The sequence below is a fragment of the Nematostella vectensis genome, chromosome 10 (assembly GCF_932526225.1).
Source record: "Nematostella vectensis chromosome 10, jaNemVect1.1, whole genome shotgun sequence".
NCBI classification, from domain to species: domain Eukaryota; kingdom Metazoa; phylum Cnidaria; class Anthozoa; order Actiniaria; family Edwardsiidae; genus Nematostella; species Nematostella vectensis.
This window is the reverse complement of record NC_064043.1, coordinates 3,625,902-3,643,902: the sequence shown is the minus strand read 5'-3', so window position 1 is coordinate 3,643,902 and position 18,001 is coordinate 3,625,902. Positions and strand designations below refer to the sequence as shown.

The window sequence follows — 18,001 nt, the reverse complement described above, 5'->3', positions numbered from 1 at the left end:
TTAATCTAACAGAAACCAAAATTATATCAAATAACCTTTGAAAAATCATAAAAAAACAATTACTCCATCATTTCTAAAACGCATGCTTGGCTTAATGCACCCATACCTCAAGATTCATAAAACGTATTCAGTATTTGTTTTCGAGCAATTTTACTTGAAATATTTGCTTTTATCTGTATCTATGACGTCGCATTATGACGTCACGGGGTAACGTCATCATAATAGTCAGCACACCTGTGGTGGTCAACTTGGCAAATATCAGGCCCTTATGACTTTCTGCAAAGCTTTTATGCTTTATTCAATTTTCCTTAGCAACAGATGTCAGTACACCCTTCAATTTCTGCTGTTTTTTTTTTTTTTTTTTTTTTTTTTTTTTGCTGCTCTGTTAAATGTTTTAAAGAAAAATGATAAAAGAGAGAGTAAGGACACAATGTTTTATTGAATTCTTATACTTACTTTGCTGTAGCCAAAAAAAAAATAATTTATAAGACTTCACCTGTTCACAGTCTCTCTCTTATTATACAAATACATTTTATTTTATCAAAAAAAAACTGCTGATACTGTGGTAGCCATAATCTATGTTCACCTGACTGGGTTGTCTGTGATATTTTTGATATGCAAGCTCCACATTTTTGCTAAGAATCAAAGTATTTTAGAGGATTTGTAAGAATTTCTAGTTGATCACACGATCACCCATTTCTGTTCTAATAATTTTCTTTCCAAACTGTTTTGGCATCTTAAGCTCCTTAGGGATTGGTTGCTCCATAACCTCCAACATTTCTTTCAACTCCTCCGCAATTTTACAATCCAGAGTCAAGAAAGATGTAGCAATCCCATGATGCCCTATTCTTCCAGTACGGCCACAGCGATGTATATAACATTCAATAGTGTCTGGGAGATCGTAGTTGATAACATGGGTAACCTCAGGGAAGTCAAGACCACGTGATGCTACGTCAGTGGCCACAAGTATGTCAACTTTGCCATCACGGAAAGCCTTTACTAGCTTGAAGCGATAATCTTGAGGTTTTTCTGAGTGTAGCCCTGAAGCATGAAACTGTTCTTGCTTCAGTAATTCTGTAACATAATCAACATTCTGAATTGAAGATGTAAAGACTATGACTGGAGGATAAGGTGTAGTGCGGAGAGTCTCCAGTAATTTCTGTGGCTTTTGGTAATGATACAAGAAGACAACATTTTGTTGTACTGACGGTGCTATCAAACCTCCCGGACCTACTTGAATAGTGATTGGATTCAAAACAGCAGATCTTGCCAGTCTTTCTAAGGACTCTGGTAATGTTGCCGACCAGAGTAGGGTCTGCCTGGCCCTGGAAGTACCTGTAGCGAGTCCAACAATCTTCCGAAGCTGCTCTTCCATACCCATACCAAGCATTCTGTCGGCCTCATCCATAACTAGATATGTTATCTTGTCTAGACATAAGGCACCCCTCTTACAAAGATCCAGCAGTCTGCCGGGTGTGGCAACCACCACATCTGCACCCTCACGCAAGGCAATGGTTTGAGTCGAAACAGGGACACCTCCACATACTGCAACAGCCTTATATCTAGCAGTAAACTGCTGAGTATCATATATCACAGACTGGTTGGAGGGACCTGGGATAGAGTGGAAATGGAAGGGACCCTGTTGCCCAAAGTTATTATGACTAGGAGGGGGTAGGGTATGTGTGTATATTTTAGGTGGAAAAGGATTAACACTCCCTTGCCCAGGAAATGTACCAGGATTACCAGGACATCTGATAACATCTAGCATCTCAGAGACATTCATGAAGACTTGTTGCATCAGTTCTCTTGTAGGAGTTAATATCAGAGCAACTGGTGTGTCGCCAGGGTTGCTTGGTGCCTTCGTCCTTAGTAGCATGCAGAGAGGGAGTGAATAAGCCAGTGTTTTACCAGACCCTGTCTCAGCAAGGCCTATAATATCACGACCGCTCATCACACAACTCAAGGACTGCATCTGGATGGGAGTTGGAACCTGGAAATTCTTTTTAGCTAGATATGTAGAGAGTTCAGGAGGAAGATTTAAATCATGGAAAGATTCAATTGGTTTAGGGCAGTCCTCTCCCTCAATATGTATCCCATTTTTCCATCTTATTTCATCAACAACTTCGTCTGATAAACGACTCACTTTTTCATTTTCATCGTAGTAAGACCACATGAAATTGTCCTCTCTTCCTGTTGATTTCCTTTTGAGGCTTTTCCTGAGGGGCACAAAGTCTTCTTGCTTGGATTCTTTTCCTTTAGCCCCCTTCATGTCTTTATTGTGTGTGTTTTTCAATGGCCAGATAATATTTGATTTGCCTTCCAGTTGTCAGTGGATAAGTTATGAATATGATGCGTATTGCAGATCTGCGCATGTTTATGTTGTATGACCGCTGCACGTATCAACTTTGTATCGTCTGCCCAAAAGTGTTCGCTAAGCAGATGGCAGCTACGACTTCGCGGATTTCTCCCACTTTCTTGATCAGCAAATTCGTTAGATAATTGATTTTCAAGATGTAATCCAGAGGGCTAAAGAGTGGGTTGGCAAGGAAGAAGGTTTTCAATATGCGTTTTGAGGTTCTTGCTGCGGGCGGTTTGACGATTGTTTTGCTCTGGCAGCTCGGAGTTTTCCATGCAATTTTCCGCGCTGTTTTTTCAACCATCCTAAACGTTATCGCCTCTTTGCTCGGCATCCTCACAGGATTATCTTTGTACCTTGGCTCAGGGAAGCACAGAGAGCCGAAGAACCCGAAGCAGTCAGAAAAGGTGAGACGTATATCGCGCGTCCTTGAACAGAAAACTGTGAACAGCACACAACGACCTTACAAGCACAAGACTCTGGTATCAAGATCCATCGACCAATCGATCCAGGAGGTCTTTGATTTTTTCGTCCGCGATTTTTGCTTATCTTGGTTCAGGGTTCTAGGAAAAGATGAAGCCGCATTTGTTGACTTGATGACTGAAGAACTATGGGCAATTACTAGCAATGTTGTTGAAAGGTTAAAAAATGTTGATAAAGTGAATTTCCTATCTAGCGACCTCGTTGATATTCTGACCAACCATTTCCAGAGCTTGCGGTTAGCAGATCAAAGAAACTCTCCAGAAACTGCTGAAGCATTTGTTTTACATCACTGTCTTACAAGCAAAAAAGCTGAGCTAGACTACCTCAGGAAGATTTCAGATGTCATATTGTATTGTTTTCTGTCTGAGAGGAATTCCCAATGTCCAGAAATGAGAGTTCTTCTTAGGGAGATTCTAGCATACAGTGTGTTCCAGCCGCTGGCTGACATGTTATGTGACCCTGATTACATCAATCAGACCGTTTTGATTTACTTGGAGGCGAAAGAGACTTTGACAGCAAAACACAAGCCTCGCTACGCTTACGCTGAGACTTATGAAGACTTCATTCGTATGATAAACACATGCAATTCAGTAGAGGAACTCAAGCAGATCAGGTAATAGGGTATTCTAACCACTATGTCAAATTTTATTTTCTATTTTCTATGAAATTTTTCTATGCATTTGTTCTTAACATTGTTTTTTTTTTATTTTATAAAAATGGTAGAGTACATTTTTTAATCATATTTTGTTTTTATTGATTGTGAAGACAATGTTTAATTGAGCTAGGTAACAGCTGATATTTTCCGCCACTACTGTACCATTGCTTTTTCATTGCATTAAAGGTATCATATTATTGCTGAAATAATGCAAGCAACCACTATTAATAACCTGCGTGGGATAGAGAAACAAAATCAACAAACCGACAATCAACCACTGAACAAGGATGCCCAGCTAAGGACTCGCAACTTAAAAAGATATATCAACCAATGTACTGTGGCCAAGGCACAGTGTGAGAAGAGAATCAAACTCCTGGGTAAAGTAGAGTGCATTATGATTAGAATTGCATCCTAAAAAAGCCCTCCCCCCTATCATCCCTACTATGCTTGCTCTGAGTGACCCTTAGGCGTGCGAAAGCGAAGGAAAGACTGAAACCCAGTAAAGTGTGTACAACTCTTGGCGTCACGAGACCATGTGTCAATCAAAAAGTGATGCCAAGACAAGTGATTTTCAACTTTTCGAGTGATTTTCAACTTTTCGAGTGATTTTCAAATTTTCGAGTGATTTTCAAATTTTCGAGTGATTTTCAAGAATTCAAAAATTTCTGGTCTTGATAGACGCAAGGATATTTTAAAAGGGAGTATCGACACTTATATTTTATTGTGTAAACAAATGTATTTTCGTGTCATGGTCTCTTTAACTGCTACTGTGATGATCAGAAACCAACCTACACTGAGTGCCTTGATTCATGTGACAACATCTGATTATAAAAACAGTGTCTGTATATACATATGTGTGTGACCCTCCAGAAATCTATAAAAAGCAATTTTTAGAAATCATGTATTTATGATCAAATTGTTATTTTTTCTTAGGTGGTCCAGATTATACTTCCCATAACCAAGCAGAAAACAAGCCTAGCACAACTCCAGAACAGAAACCTAAGCCAACAAACAAAGTCACAGGTCCAACCAAGATGCTGAGCTTTGCTGAGATCATGGATAACAGTCTGGCAAGAAGCTTTTTCATGTCTTTTTTACAGAACCACACCCACAGTAGAAACCTACTCAGGTACATAAGTAATGGTTACACAAATATGATCACTTTTAACACAAACATCATAGTCACTTAAATTCGCTTCTCTTTCTTTATTCTAGCCATTTCTTAAAACTATTATGTCAATGTATTGTACTTCTAAAATTAATTACACATTACATCTAATACAAAATTGGTATGACATCTAATACAAAATTGGCTTGGCATGTAATGTTAGTCAATTTTCTTAGCTCAACCTTGAGTATTTTTGCAGTTTCTGGATGGCCATAGAGAACCTGCGCCTGGTCAAGCCAGCGGAGATAGTCAAAAGCACCCATGATATCTATCAGGTCTATGTGGCACCGTCATCAGACAAATCTATCATGCTGGACACTTCACTGGTGCGAGACATGGAGGGATTTTTGAATGGGACGGAGGGGCTGCAGAGCTTTTTTACAGCTCAAAAGAAAGTCTATCAACACCTTGAAGAGAAGTTTTACAGAAGGTATTACAGGGAACAGGGTGAGCATTGATCTCACATTTTGTCTATCCTATTTTGTGCCATAGACTTTTGGTGTCAGTTTGTTCTCTTTTACCTATGATGGAACATGGTGTTGATTTAGGGATCACCCACCCCACCTATCAATAGAACTTTGCCTAGTTAAACACTCTACTGATCTCGCTTCACAGAACTCCACTGTATAGCTAGGGTTCAGGGATGGGTAGATCAGCCCCCCTTTGGAACTCCTGGAACTGCCCTTTGATGGGCGGAGGGGTGGTAGTTAAAACATGTTATTGATTAATCATCAATTATTCAAACCTCTAGAGAAATGTTAATTTTAAACTATCATTAATATTTATTTCAGGTTTGTATTGAGTCAGGAGTACTTCATGTTTGTCTGTCAGCTGGAGGCTGAAATGGATGATCTACGAGCACAGCAGAAGGATGAGGACAACATTGAGCTGAACTGGAACGACAGGGTGGAGGGCAGTAATGATGAGGAGGTAATGCATAGGTTGCGGGGGGGGGCTCCACGCCCCTCCCCACCCCTCCCCTTACCTTTCAGATGAGAAGGTAATGCATAGGTGGCAAGGGGTGGCTCCATGCCCCTTCCCTCCCCTCCCCTTACCTTTCAGATGAGGAGGTAATGCATAGGTGGCAAATTGGGTTACACGCCCCTCCCCTCCCCTTAACTTTGAGATGAGGGGGATGCATAGGTGGCAAATTGGGTTACACGCCCCTCCCCTCCCCTTAACTTTGAGATGAGAGGGATGCATAGGTGGCAAGGGGTGGCTCCATGCCCCTTCCCTCCCCTCCCCTTACCTTTCAGATGAGGAGGTAATGCATAGGTGGCAAATTGGGTTACACGCCCCTCCCCTCCCCTTGACTTTGAGATGAGGGGGATGCATAGGTGGCAAATTGGGTTACACGCCCCTCCCCTCCCCTTAACTTTGAGATGAGAGGGATGCATAGGTGGCAAGGGGTGGCTCCATGCCCCTTCCCTCCCCTCCCCTTACCTTTCAGATGAGGAGGTAATGCATAGGTGGCAAATTGGGTTACACGCCCCTCCCCTCCCCTTGACTTTGAGATAAGGGGGATGCATAGGTGGCAAATTGGGTTACATGCCCCTCCCCTCCCCTTGACTTTGAGATGAGGGGGATGCATAGGTGGCAAGGGAGGGTGCTACAGTCCCCTCCCATCCCCTCACCTTTCAGATGAGGAGGTAATGCATACAGTAGGTGGCAAGGGGGGGCTCCATACCCTCCCCTCCCCTCCCCTTACCTTTCAGATGAGGTGGTAATGCATAGGTGTCAAGGAGGGGCTCCAGGCCCCTCATCCCCTTCTTCCTCTCACTTATCAGAACAGTATAAAAATAAGTAGTATACAGTTGACAAAACGTTGTCATCAACAGGCTGCACAACTTCGCTAGGCACTTCAGTAGTTTTATCCATGCTTACATGCAGGCTTGACGACAATGTTTTGTCAATAGACTCTATATATGGAGGAGCCTGAACTTGGCATGATAAAATGATTGCTCTATACAATCATCCCGATATTAGTTGAGTTCTGACAGTGATTTATTTTGTTTCTAGGATGGTGGGAAAGGAGACTCGACTGTCAAGTCAGGTACTAAGTGCTAGTTTAATTTGACTGGCAATGACTTATCATGCATCATGACACAACATTATTTGTGCTTTTTGTCTATCTGTTGACAGGACGCAAGCACAGCACTATTGAAGAAAGGAGTGAGTCTATCGTGAAGAAGCTGGAAGTATTGGATCAAAGGCTTGCTGCTAAGGTATTTTGTTGATAAAATGTAATAGTTGCAGTTACACACACCTACAGTTATAGGCATTAGGATTGTCTGACAAGGGTGTGTAACTGTAGCTATTTTAATAAAAGATGTGCAGACTACTGAATAATTCTTTTCTGTTTTATAGACCCATCAAATGGAAGTGATGAAAAGAAGTTATGGTGCAGATGCAGAGGTAAACTGGTATTGACTTTGGAATTATGCCAAAGAGTGAAATAAAGTATTGGTTAAACTTTCCAATCACCCTTACAGTAGCAGTATACCCTTATTACAAAATTCATTGTCAGGAAAATGGTTGATGGCTCCAAAAAATACCATTAGTCATGTCATATTTCTGATGAATGAAAAAAAATGTTGATGGATCATGAAATTGTTTGCTTTGATTTTAATTGCTACAGTAAATAACCTGTAAGCATCAGTTAAATGTAGAACAGCCATTTCTATTTACAGGAGAAAAAAAAAGGACTAAATTGTAATTTCAAGTGTATGTATAATATGAAGAGCCTTCTCATTAAGCTGAACAGCTTTTGAGCCAATTTTCAGAAATATAGATTAAATAAAATAGGACAAAGAAATAACCTAAGTAAATATGTATTGAAAGATGACATTTTTGTTTTGTATTATCAGGAGTTAAAAAAAATAGAACAAGAAATAAATATCCTGAATACTGAGAGACGACACCTAGAGTTTCATATTGAAAGGACAGGTTTGTGATATTTGCTTTCCTCAGTTCTAGAGAAAGCAAAAACTGATCAGATTTTACCCTTTCAGATCGCTGGTGTGAAAATATTGGAAACTGGAATGTGCAGATTGAAGGTGTAGAGGTAAAAGGGGTTACAGATATTTGCATTTTCCACACTTGCTGATATGTTTCTACAATTTTGTGAGAGTTTTAACTTTAAAAAAGGAAACCCCTCTCTGGGAGATGATTTAAGCTTTTCTGAATTTGGCTAGAGCTGGCTGCAAGTGCTCTTTAACTTGTATCCTTTTCCCCCGCAATGTGCTGTATCTCTTCCTTTCCTTTCCTCATCCTTTGCCCTTGCTACACAGGCTAAGTGAAAAGACTATTACTGTATTTGTTCACAGTGGAATAATGAAGATGACAAGTGGATCCCATTGTACGTCATTGTTGTACACTGCTCTCCCATCAACCTACCCATCTCACCATCTGGGGCATCACCTGACAGACTTCCTGGTGCTACGTCTGAGGGTTGGGTTGTCACCAGGAAGTTCAATGACTTCAAGATTCTTCATGCTAAACTAAAAGAGGTAAAACTGTAAAACACATTACATCGTATAGCCCTGACCCTAAAGACTTAAACTGCTGTAAGCCATGACTTGGGATAAGACAACCAGTCCTCTTTGTTACTATCTAGTTTTCAAGGGGTGTATCAAAGTTGTGAATCTGCTTAAGTGATCATTACAGTTCAATATGTTCCAGTAACTGTTTGGCAACAGTATGTTGTGGTTTGTTTGTGGCTTTTCTACCATGGAAATACTTACAGTCCACTTGTATAACTACCTAGTTAAAGTGGAGCTTAAAGTCCATATAACCTTTCAGAGTTGATAGACTTTGTCAATTCTTTACATTTTTATCTTCCAAATGGTATGTGGTTTGTACGGACCCTATAAAACACACGTTCGTGCAAATAACTCAAATCTGTAATATTTGTATATGTTTTGGTCAACCTTTGGAAAAAAGGCCGTGAACTGAAAGGCCCCGGTCCAGTTATTTGTGACGTAGATCGAGATGTCAACCAAATTACACGAGAAAACCTATGCGCACGCTAGACCGGTTCCCTTTTTCATGTCTTCTTAGTTATTGCTGAAGAAAGTTGTGTGGTTACAACTTTTACTGTGATCTTTATATCTCAAGCTGGTAGTCAAATGATTATTTAACTTCAGGAAACAAATCTGCAAATATTAGCTGATATTTTTTAGTCTTTGAATTGTTTTTGCATTGAGTGCTCGTGCTGCATTCGCAATCAAGAATGGCGACATTCTCAAGAGTGCACGCTATTTTCGAAACCTTTTTTCGCATACAATTCCCGACTCTAGATTATTCTATAGAAAACAATTCGCCAATAATTGTGGTATTGCCGTCTCTGAATTTTAACAGATTAAAGGGAAATATGTTCTAAGATTTTCCCGCCAAAACTTGGAATTCACTTGATTCAATCTCCTTTCACGCGGCCTGGAAAATTTTCAAAGATCTGTAGAAAATTTAAATTTCAATCAAATTCAATTCCCTTTTCAGAATTTGAAAGCTTATCTATGCTTTGTTTTGGCTAGATTGATATAAGTGAAAGGTTTTAAGAACTTTAGTGGTTCCCTTTGGCTGCACTTAACATTTTATAATTCTTTTAATGTCCATGCAAATGGCCAAGAGAGTCATAATGATTATAATGTCTGATTCTTAAGGCTCAATTTTTTCTCTTCATTACAGTAATGATTGCTAGTAAGTCATTGTCCATGAAAAGCAATTGTTGCAACTTTACACTATCCACTTAACAGGGCTTCTGGAATTACGCGGAAAAAAAACTCAAAATTACGCGGAAAATCAATCATTACGCGCTAAATTATGCGGGATTTTGCATTACATTTTCCTTTAAAAATCACCATTTTGCGGGATTCTTTCCTGAATTACGTGCTGAATGCACGGAATATCAACTGTTACGCCCAAACTACATTTTGTACCGAAGGAAAGCACGAAATAACTTGAAATGGTTAATTTTTATTTTATTATTAGTCCTAGGCCTTCGCAGTTTAGCAAAGAACGCTTAGTCATTTTATTTGTTTTAGAAATTCAGTTCGAAATATCGCACTTTTAAAAAGAATGTCTCTCTTTTTTTACGAAAAATAGAGGTAAGAACCCTAAAAGAACACTTCAGGTGGCGCACTTAAAATGTTTTATCTTTCAAAATTTTGCCAAATTACGCGGGATTACGCGAAAATTTGTGGATTATGCGGATTACGCGGAGAAAGCCAAATTACCAGAAGCCCTGACTTAAGAGACCATTGGTATCACAGTATAATGATTATATTGTAAATTATTTTTTTCAGTGTTCATCAAAGTTACCAAATGAACTGCCTGCTCCTGCCAAGAAATGGTACAAGTCTCTTGATGACGAGTTCCTCAACAAGTCCCGTCTTGCTCTGGAGCAGTACCTACAGGTGAGATAACATCTTTGTTTCTGTCAGTTGCCAATATTTTATCCTAGCAAAATACTTAGATTAAATTTGGTAAATGAAATTATAAAACTTAATTTATAGATATTTCAAGATTTTATAACATTAAGGTACTTACAATTAAGAGTAACCCCTAACCATAGGGTAGAAGGGATGCCACAGATTAATAGATTACTCTAATTACATTGTATAGAAGGGATTCAATGATGATCAAATTTGTTGGTCCACAGAGCCTACTAGCTGATGAGACTTTATGTCTCAGTGAGGAACTGTACTCCTTTCTCAGTCCTAGTCCAGAACACCTCAGGAAACAAACGTAAGTACACACTTGTGTCCCAGCCCAAAACAGCTAACATAAGCTGTTTTGGACACAATTGTGTCCCAACACCTAAAGTAAGTACACACTTCAGTCCCAGTCCAGAATGCCTAATGTAAGTACACACTTGTTTTCCCAGCCCAGAACACCTGAAGGGTGTTGGGACATATCTCTGAGGGCCGTTGCTAGGAAAACTTCCAGACGCTATAAATCCATCAAACATTTGTGAAATGGAATGAGTTTAGGCATTGCATCATTGTTTATGAAGATCTAAATTTGGATTACGCCATCAGGCAATGACATCATAACATGACGTCACAATAGATAAAATCTATAATCTTAGATGTTGCAAAGATAAATGTAGCTTTATAACATTATTTGTGAGGGTGCCTACAAAGTTAAATATGCGTTTTGGATTCTGCCATAAAATTAAATTTCCGTACAACTTTAATTTTTATTTTCAACTCTTATTTGAATAATTTCTTTAATTTTAAAAATATTGGAAAATCGATATGTAGTTTTGTAGATGGCAACTTGGAGAATATGCTTTGCCTAAAAAGACACGATCAGTCCATTCTTCTCGAAGATTATAAGAGTTGGAAACGCAAAGCGAAAGTAGAATTATCTACGCATGCGCAATTGAATATTGCTATAAAGCCTGGTTACAAATGCGAATCTTGTGAAAAAATTCTGTTATCAAAATATCGACTTTTCTTCCCCTTTTTAACAGTGAACTATGCATTTTCTTGCTCAAATCAGCACTTGAGGTCACCAAGTAGGTGCCCTAGGTGAAAAATGATGCTCTCCTATCTTTGTTTAATTGTATTTGCTGTTTTGGGGGGTTTTTCTTGCCTGTTTCGGCATTTGTTTTCGAAGCTAGTAATGTCACATGTGTGTAAATTGTTTTCCCGCAATTTGATTTTCCCGCCTAAAAATGTGAAGTACCTGGATGATGGTGCGCACACCTAACAACCAAATCGCTAAGTAACGAGAAATGTCCCAACACCCTCAAGTTAGTAACACTTCAGTCCCAGTTCAAAATGCCTAATGTAAGTACAGGCTTGTGTTTCAGCCCAGAACACCTAAAGTAAGTAAACACTTGTGATGTGCTGACATGGTCCCTCCATTCTTACTTTGTGTAAATAAATCATGCCTCTACACTAAGTAATTGATTTGATTTCAGCATTCAAGTTTCTAATGTATGATTTTTTTAAATTTCCTCCGTGAATCTCACAAATCATCAAATCTTTGTTGTACTATGGATATTTAAGTGAAATTCACTTGATTAAATGTGAACTTCCACTGATAAATCTATTGATAAAAAAAAATTTTCTCCAGTGAGCCGGCCAAGAAAGCAGGGTTTTCCCTCATGGCAGTCTTAAAAAGGTACAATGACATTTTATGTCTGTCCTGTCCAACTTTAAGCATAATAATTAACAGTATCTTTCCTTTGACAGCTTGCCGATCCCAAGTGATGACACCGACGAGGTATGTATATTTTGTAAAATGTTTGTGGTTATTTCATTTATATTATTTTGTACTAGTATTAACAGTACACACAAAACTGTCTGTCAAGTGTAATTCCTGTTGTAGTCTTGCTCATCCTGTAACCTTTTTAGTCTATTTGCATTCTCTATTTATCAATTATAATATTTTTTTCCATGGGCTTACAATAAATGGGTCTGCTGTTGTGGTAACCCTGCCACTTGTAGCAAAGTTGATAAAATATTTTTTTGGAGTTGTACAATCTCCCTAAACCCCATTGTATTTTCAGGACTCTGGAATCGACCAAGAAGACAGGTATTGCAGCCCTTCCTTTTATATATTCCTTAACTCCCCTTTCCCAAGAACATTTCTGTGCCACAACCTTCAAAGCTTTTATACAGAAGAAAAAAAAATAAGTGTCACATTTTTTTACTTCCCAAATTTTTGTTCAAGGTCTGAGAAAAGAAAGGTACAACCAAAAGGGTACACCTTACTTTTGGTGACTGAACATTTTTCTCATGACTTTGAGATGGATATATTTTAAACGTTTAAGCGCTGGGCTCACTAGCACCTTTCCTCAAGGCTTATGCAACATTTGAAGCTCCCAAATCAACCACCATGGGGATTTGGAAATAAGGTTGTAACTGGTGCTAGTCGCAAAGTAAACCTTAATTAAGTAGGCCGCTCCATACAATACCACACAATCCCTAAGTCTGACAGTCTGTGCACCTATTCCCATCCCTGCACCCTTCAGTCAGCTTGGAACAAATAGCTAGTCATTGCCATTTGCCCACAATTCATTATATTTGGTCTTTACTCTCTTTTTGCAGCTCGCTCCCAAAGGACTCTATTGCTGAGCCATTCTATGCATTGATTGGTGAAGTGTTTGAGTTAAAAGGAGGTGTGTTAAAATCTTTGTAATCCAATTTTAGGTTGGGTTATCTTGTTTACTGATGCTTTGTATGAATGAATATATTGTTTGGAAGAATAAAGGATTGGAAAAACAAATATAGGGTAAAGACCTGGCTGTGAACTTTTAACAAGAAAGCACAAGGATTAACCCATTGACTCCTGGCTATTTTTGAGCTGAAAACACTGAAAAACTGAAAACAGATACCTCCCCCCTATTCTGAGTTTTATACGGCCTGTCAAAGTCAAACACAGCTGCACCTAGTCAGCGGTATCCAAGCTTTCCAACAGTGCTTTGCGGTCCCCACTTTTAATCCCTCGTCATTGTGCTGAAGCCAGCACAAGTTGATGGTTGCTTGTATTTTTCATCAAAAATACAGCTATGAGCATATTAGGAGAGTGTCTCAGGACATCATGAAGTCTATTGGGGCATAATTGAGTGCTTTGCTTATGGACATTTGCAAGCAAAGGTGGATTCATGATGATTTCTTCTTGTTTGGCTCTGCCTGGATGAGAAAATAATTTTCTAATGAATCACCACAGCTCTCCTAAATGCTGTCTTTTCTGAAACCAAATTGATTTCAAAATTGTTTACACTGCTATTCTGGGTCTGTATAACCTGGGATTGATTTGTTTGGCTTCGGCGTGAAAAGACAAAGAACCTGTGCTATTATTTGGCTTAAGAATAGTTGCCAACACCTTGGTTGGATGCATATCTTCAAGACCATTTATCCCTTAGACTGATGCCTGGGTATCTTCATCTTGTTGTGTTTATTTTGAATTTATGAATTTTTTGGGTTGTGGGTACTTCCCAAAGCCGGTACAGGCTGGTTGAGGGGTCAATGTGTTAAAAGGAAGTAAAACCCATTACACCATTGACAACATCCGAACAACACAAAAATGAAAGATTGATGCATCGTTCTGTCGGCATAATGTATTTTTATCACCATCAAAAAGAGATGGGCCCTTTTTGTGTAAGTGAAAGCATACAGTACGTAGCATTTCGTTTTGTTTCTCCATTATTTCACTGAATGCTTTCTCTCATCCTCCAGTTTTTCGTCTGCTGAGGAGAACTCTAATTGCCTTCGTCCAAATAACCTTTGGTGGTACAATCAACAAGTAAGAAAACTGTTTTTTTTTTTTATATACTTGGATGGCCGAAGAGTCTCTTTCCCTGGTCGTCTACTTGCTTGTATTTGCAGGGAGATTCAGGATAAGCTGGAATGGCTTTTGTCAGAGTCCATAATCCCCCCTCACCCCATCTCTTCTCATTCTCATGTTCTTTCCCAATCTAATCACTTGTATTTGCAGGGAAATTCAAGAAATGCTTGAATGGTTGGTGTCAGAGTCCATGATTGTGTATTACATCCACACATTCCGGGACTCACTGTGGCCTGCGGGTCAATTGGCAAAGACGGCCCCTATCAGAACAGATGAGGTGGGTATCCTCATTCATTGTTGTTTCATTTCTTCCGGATTCATATTGGCTTGGTTATAAGAATGTTAATTCTTTTGGGGACTTGAATCTATGTTTGCTTTGTGGATTTACCAGAGGTTGCCTCACCAACAGGAACTCACACAGGGCCACAGGGTCTGCATGCAGCCCATCCTTCTTGTCCACCTAAAAATGGTTAAGGTCACTCGGGCCTTAATCAACAGATCACAAACTAAGTGCGTCATCAATTTTGAACTTCGAACAGAAGCGTCAATGTTTATGCAATTGCTCTAGATTTTTTACCTAAGACTACTCATTGTATGGAGAGTGCACACATTTAAAAATTTAATTTATATTAACATCATTTTTTTATCCAGGAAAAACTTGAGACAAAGATCCGAGCCATGGACCATCTATTAAAAGATATCCCAGGTTTGAATCCACTTTTTACACCCTATTTCATGTCTTTATCAATGAAGTCATGTTTTCTTGTGTTTTTGTAACATTGACTTATTGAAGTTCTTATTTTGTAGAGGTTTTACAGAATTTGGTTGGAAAAAAGAACAGCAGGCTAGGAACCATTAAAGTAAGAAAATTTCATGGGAAATTTGACGGGAGATTTGCTACATATTTTAGGCCCAGCCTAGTTCCAAGTATTTTTGTTGGGTTTCCTTTGCTAAGAGATCAAATATTTATAAGTATTTTAGTTCAAATTATTGTTGTTGTGGTGTGTCTGTCCCTTCTTAACTTCTCGTTTTTGTCTACAGGTTTTTGAAGCTTTTCAAGATGTCAGAGTGAACAAACATCTGTTCTATGTAAGCCCTACCATCCCTTGCCGTCAATTACAAGCGGGCTGACATAAGTTTACTGTGGGCCACAATTTACTCCCTTTAGATTGTAGAGGAAAGCTAGACTGAAGGATCCTTGCGTATTTAGAGCAAGAGGCTCTTACTTTTTAAATAGATTTAAATCAGATTTTGAAATAAGCACCTCCCCCCAACAAGCTGGGACGTGAAAAATAAAATAACCACCCCAGCACTTATTTGAGTTTAGTCAACACTTCAGTTGAGTCATAGTAGAGAGTAGTGGCAGAGCTTCCAAAGCACTGACCTTTTTTTCTAATTGCAGGTTTTATTGGAAATGTGTATCTTCACGATTTGCCCAGAAGTCAAATCAGAAAAGGTCTTAGAGAGAGTGAAAGAGTTAAGAAGAGAGAGATTGCAAAAAAAGTCTGTAGACCCTTAATCAAGGGACAGTTATTTATTTAAGGAAAATATATTGATAATAAATTCTTTAATATACAGGAACAAATTATGAATAATAACAGCAAATTAAAAACATTTATTGTATGGAAAGAGTGTTTGTTTGTCTGTCCTTAATACTTTAAGGCTTAAATTTCTATATATCTACTGATCACTAGTAGAATACTTTGAAGAAAAAGGGAAACTACAAATCATATTACATATCAAAAGTACAATCTAGGCTGCAAAATAGGACTTGTCCAAGCTTTGTGCAACCAGGCACAGTTTTACAATTATGTGTAGCAAAGAATTAAAGATTGGATTGAAAAAAAGGCTCATGATACAAATGGTTTATTTAATTGTAAAGATGCTTCCACAGGATATGAATAACTGTCAAATCCACACTAGCTGCCGAGTCCCCCACATTAGTTGCCGAGTCCCCCACATTAGCTACAGTGTCCCCCACATTAGCTGCCGAGTCCCCCACATTAGCTACAGAGGCCCCCACATTAGCTGCTGAGTCCCCCACATTAGCTACAGTGTCCCCCACATTAGCTACAGTGTCCCCCACATTAGCTGCCGAGTCCCCCACATTAGCTACAGTGTCCCCCACATTAGCTTCAGAGTCCCCCTATTAACTACAGTGTCCCCCACATTAGCTGCCGAGTCCCCCACATTAGCTACAGTGTCCCCCACATTAGCTGCCAAGTCTCCCACATTAGCTACAGTGACCCCCACATTAGCTACAGTGTCCCCCACATTAGCTACAGTGTCCCCCACATTAGCTACAGTGTCCCCCACATTAGCTACAGTGTCCCCCACATTAGCTACAGTGTCCCCCACATTAGCTACAGTGTCCCCCACATTAGCTACAGTGTCCCACACATTCGCTACAGTGTCCCCCACATTAGCTACAGTGTCCCCCACATTAGCTACAGTGTCCCCCACATTAGCTGCCGAGTCCCCCACATTAGCTACAGTGTCCCCCACATTAGCTACAGTGTCCCACACATTAGCTACAGTGTCCCCCACATTAGCTACAGTGTCCCCCACATTAGCTACAGTGTCCCCCACATAAGCTACAGTGTCCCCCACATTAGCTACAGTGTCCCCCACATTAGCTACAGTGTCCCCCACATTTGCTACAGCGTCCCCCACATTAGCTACAATGTCCCCCACATTAGCTACAGTGTCCCCCACATTAGCTACAGTGTCCCCCACATAAGCTACAGTGTCCCCCACATTAGCTACAGTGTCCCCCACATTAGCTACAGTGTCCCCCACATTTGCTACAGCGTCCCCCACATTAGCTACAGCGTCCCCCACATTAGCTACAGTGTCCCCCACATTAGCTACAGTGTCCCCACATTAGCTGCAGTGTCCCCCACATTAGCTTCAGTGTCCCCCACATTAGCTACAGTGTCCCCCACATTAGCTACAGTGTCCCCCACATTAGCTACAGTGTCCCCCACATTTGCTACAGCGTCCCCCACATTAGCTACAGCGTCCCCCACATTAGCTACAGTGTCCCCCACATTAGCTACAGTGTCCCCACATTAGCTGCAGTGTCCCCCACATTAGCTACAGTGTCCCCCACATTAGCTACAGTGTCCCCCACATTAGCTACAGTGTCCCCCACATTAGCTACAGTGTCCCCCACATTAGCTACAGTGTCCCCAACATTAGCTACAGTGTCCCCCACATTAGCTACAGTGTCCCCCACATTAGCTGCAGTGTCCCCCACATTAGCTACAGTGTCCCCCACGTTAGCTACAGTGTCCCCCACATTAGCTGCCAAGTCCCCCACATTAGCTACAGTGTCCCCCACATTAGCTACAGTGTCCCCCACATTAGCTGCAGTGTCCCCCACATTAGCTACAGTGTCCCCCACATTAGCTACAGTGTCCCCCACATTAGCTACAGTGTCCCCCACATTAGCTACAGTGTCCCCCACATTAGCTACAGTGTCCCCCACATTAGCTACAGTGTCCCCCACATTAGCTACAGTGTCCACCACATTAGCTACAGTGTCCCCCACATTAGCTACAGTGTCCCCACATTAGCTACAGTGTCCCCCACATTAGCTACAGTGTCCACCACATTAGCTACAGTGTCCCCCACATTAGCTACAGTGTCCCCACATTAGCTACAGTGTCCCCCACATTAGCTGCAGTGTCCCCCACATAAGCTAGTGTCCCCCACATTAGCTACAGTGTCCCCCACATTAGCTACAGTGTCCCCCACATTAGCTACAGTGTCCCCCACATTAGCTAGTGTCCCCCACATTAGCTACAGAGTCCCCCACATTAGCTAGTGTCCCCCACATTAGCTACAGTTTCCCCCACATTAGCTAGTGTCCCCCACATTAGCTAACACTGTGTCATGGGAAAAGGTTGATTCATATGGTATGTAAAAACTCAGGGGCATTGGACAGGGAAGGGCCAGGGGGTGCTTCAAATGTTGCACAATTTACATGTACCTAAATTTGTATCGAGCCATACATGTATAGAGCGGTTGCTTGCTA

General features: G+C 40.4%; 2 protein-coding genes across 2 annotated transcripts; one reads left to right on the top strand and one right to left on the bottom strand.

Moving 5' to 3' along the window:
- Positions 1-420: 420 nt before the first annotated feature.
- Positions 421-2,421, bottom strand: LOC5509517 (DEAD-box ATP-dependent RNA helicase 35A). The gene has a single exon (XM_032378464.2). The coding sequence runs from the start codon at positions 2,267-2,269 to the stop codon at positions 674-676; it is 1,596 nt and encodes a 531-aa protein (XP_032234355.1). The 5' UTR covers positions 2,270-2,421; the 3' UTR covers positions 421-673.
- Positions 2,404-15,591, top strand: LOC5509502 (sorting nexin-25). The gene is made up of 23 exons (XM_032378463.2): positions 2,404-3,452; positions 3,681-3,871; positions 4,428-4,623; positions 4,862-5,092; positions 5,454-5,592; positions 6,682-6,715; positions 6,805-6,887; positions 7,030-7,077; positions 7,530-7,608; positions 7,674-7,726; positions 7,989-8,171; positions 9,966-10,076; positions 10,322-10,407; positions 11,746-11,793; positions 11,865-11,895; positions 12,182-12,207; positions 12,723-12,793; positions 13,854-13,920; positions 14,113-14,239; positions 14,614-14,668; positions 14,770-14,822; positions 15,004-15,051; positions 15,365-15,591. The coding sequence occupies exons 1-23, from the start codon at positions 2,563-2,565 to the stop codon at positions 15,479-15,481; spliced, it is 2,967 nt and encodes a 988-aa protein (XP_032234354.2). The 5' UTR covers positions 2,404-2,562; the 3' UTR covers positions 15,482-15,591.
- The last annotated feature ends 2,410 nt before the right edge of the window (positions 15,592-18,001 follow it).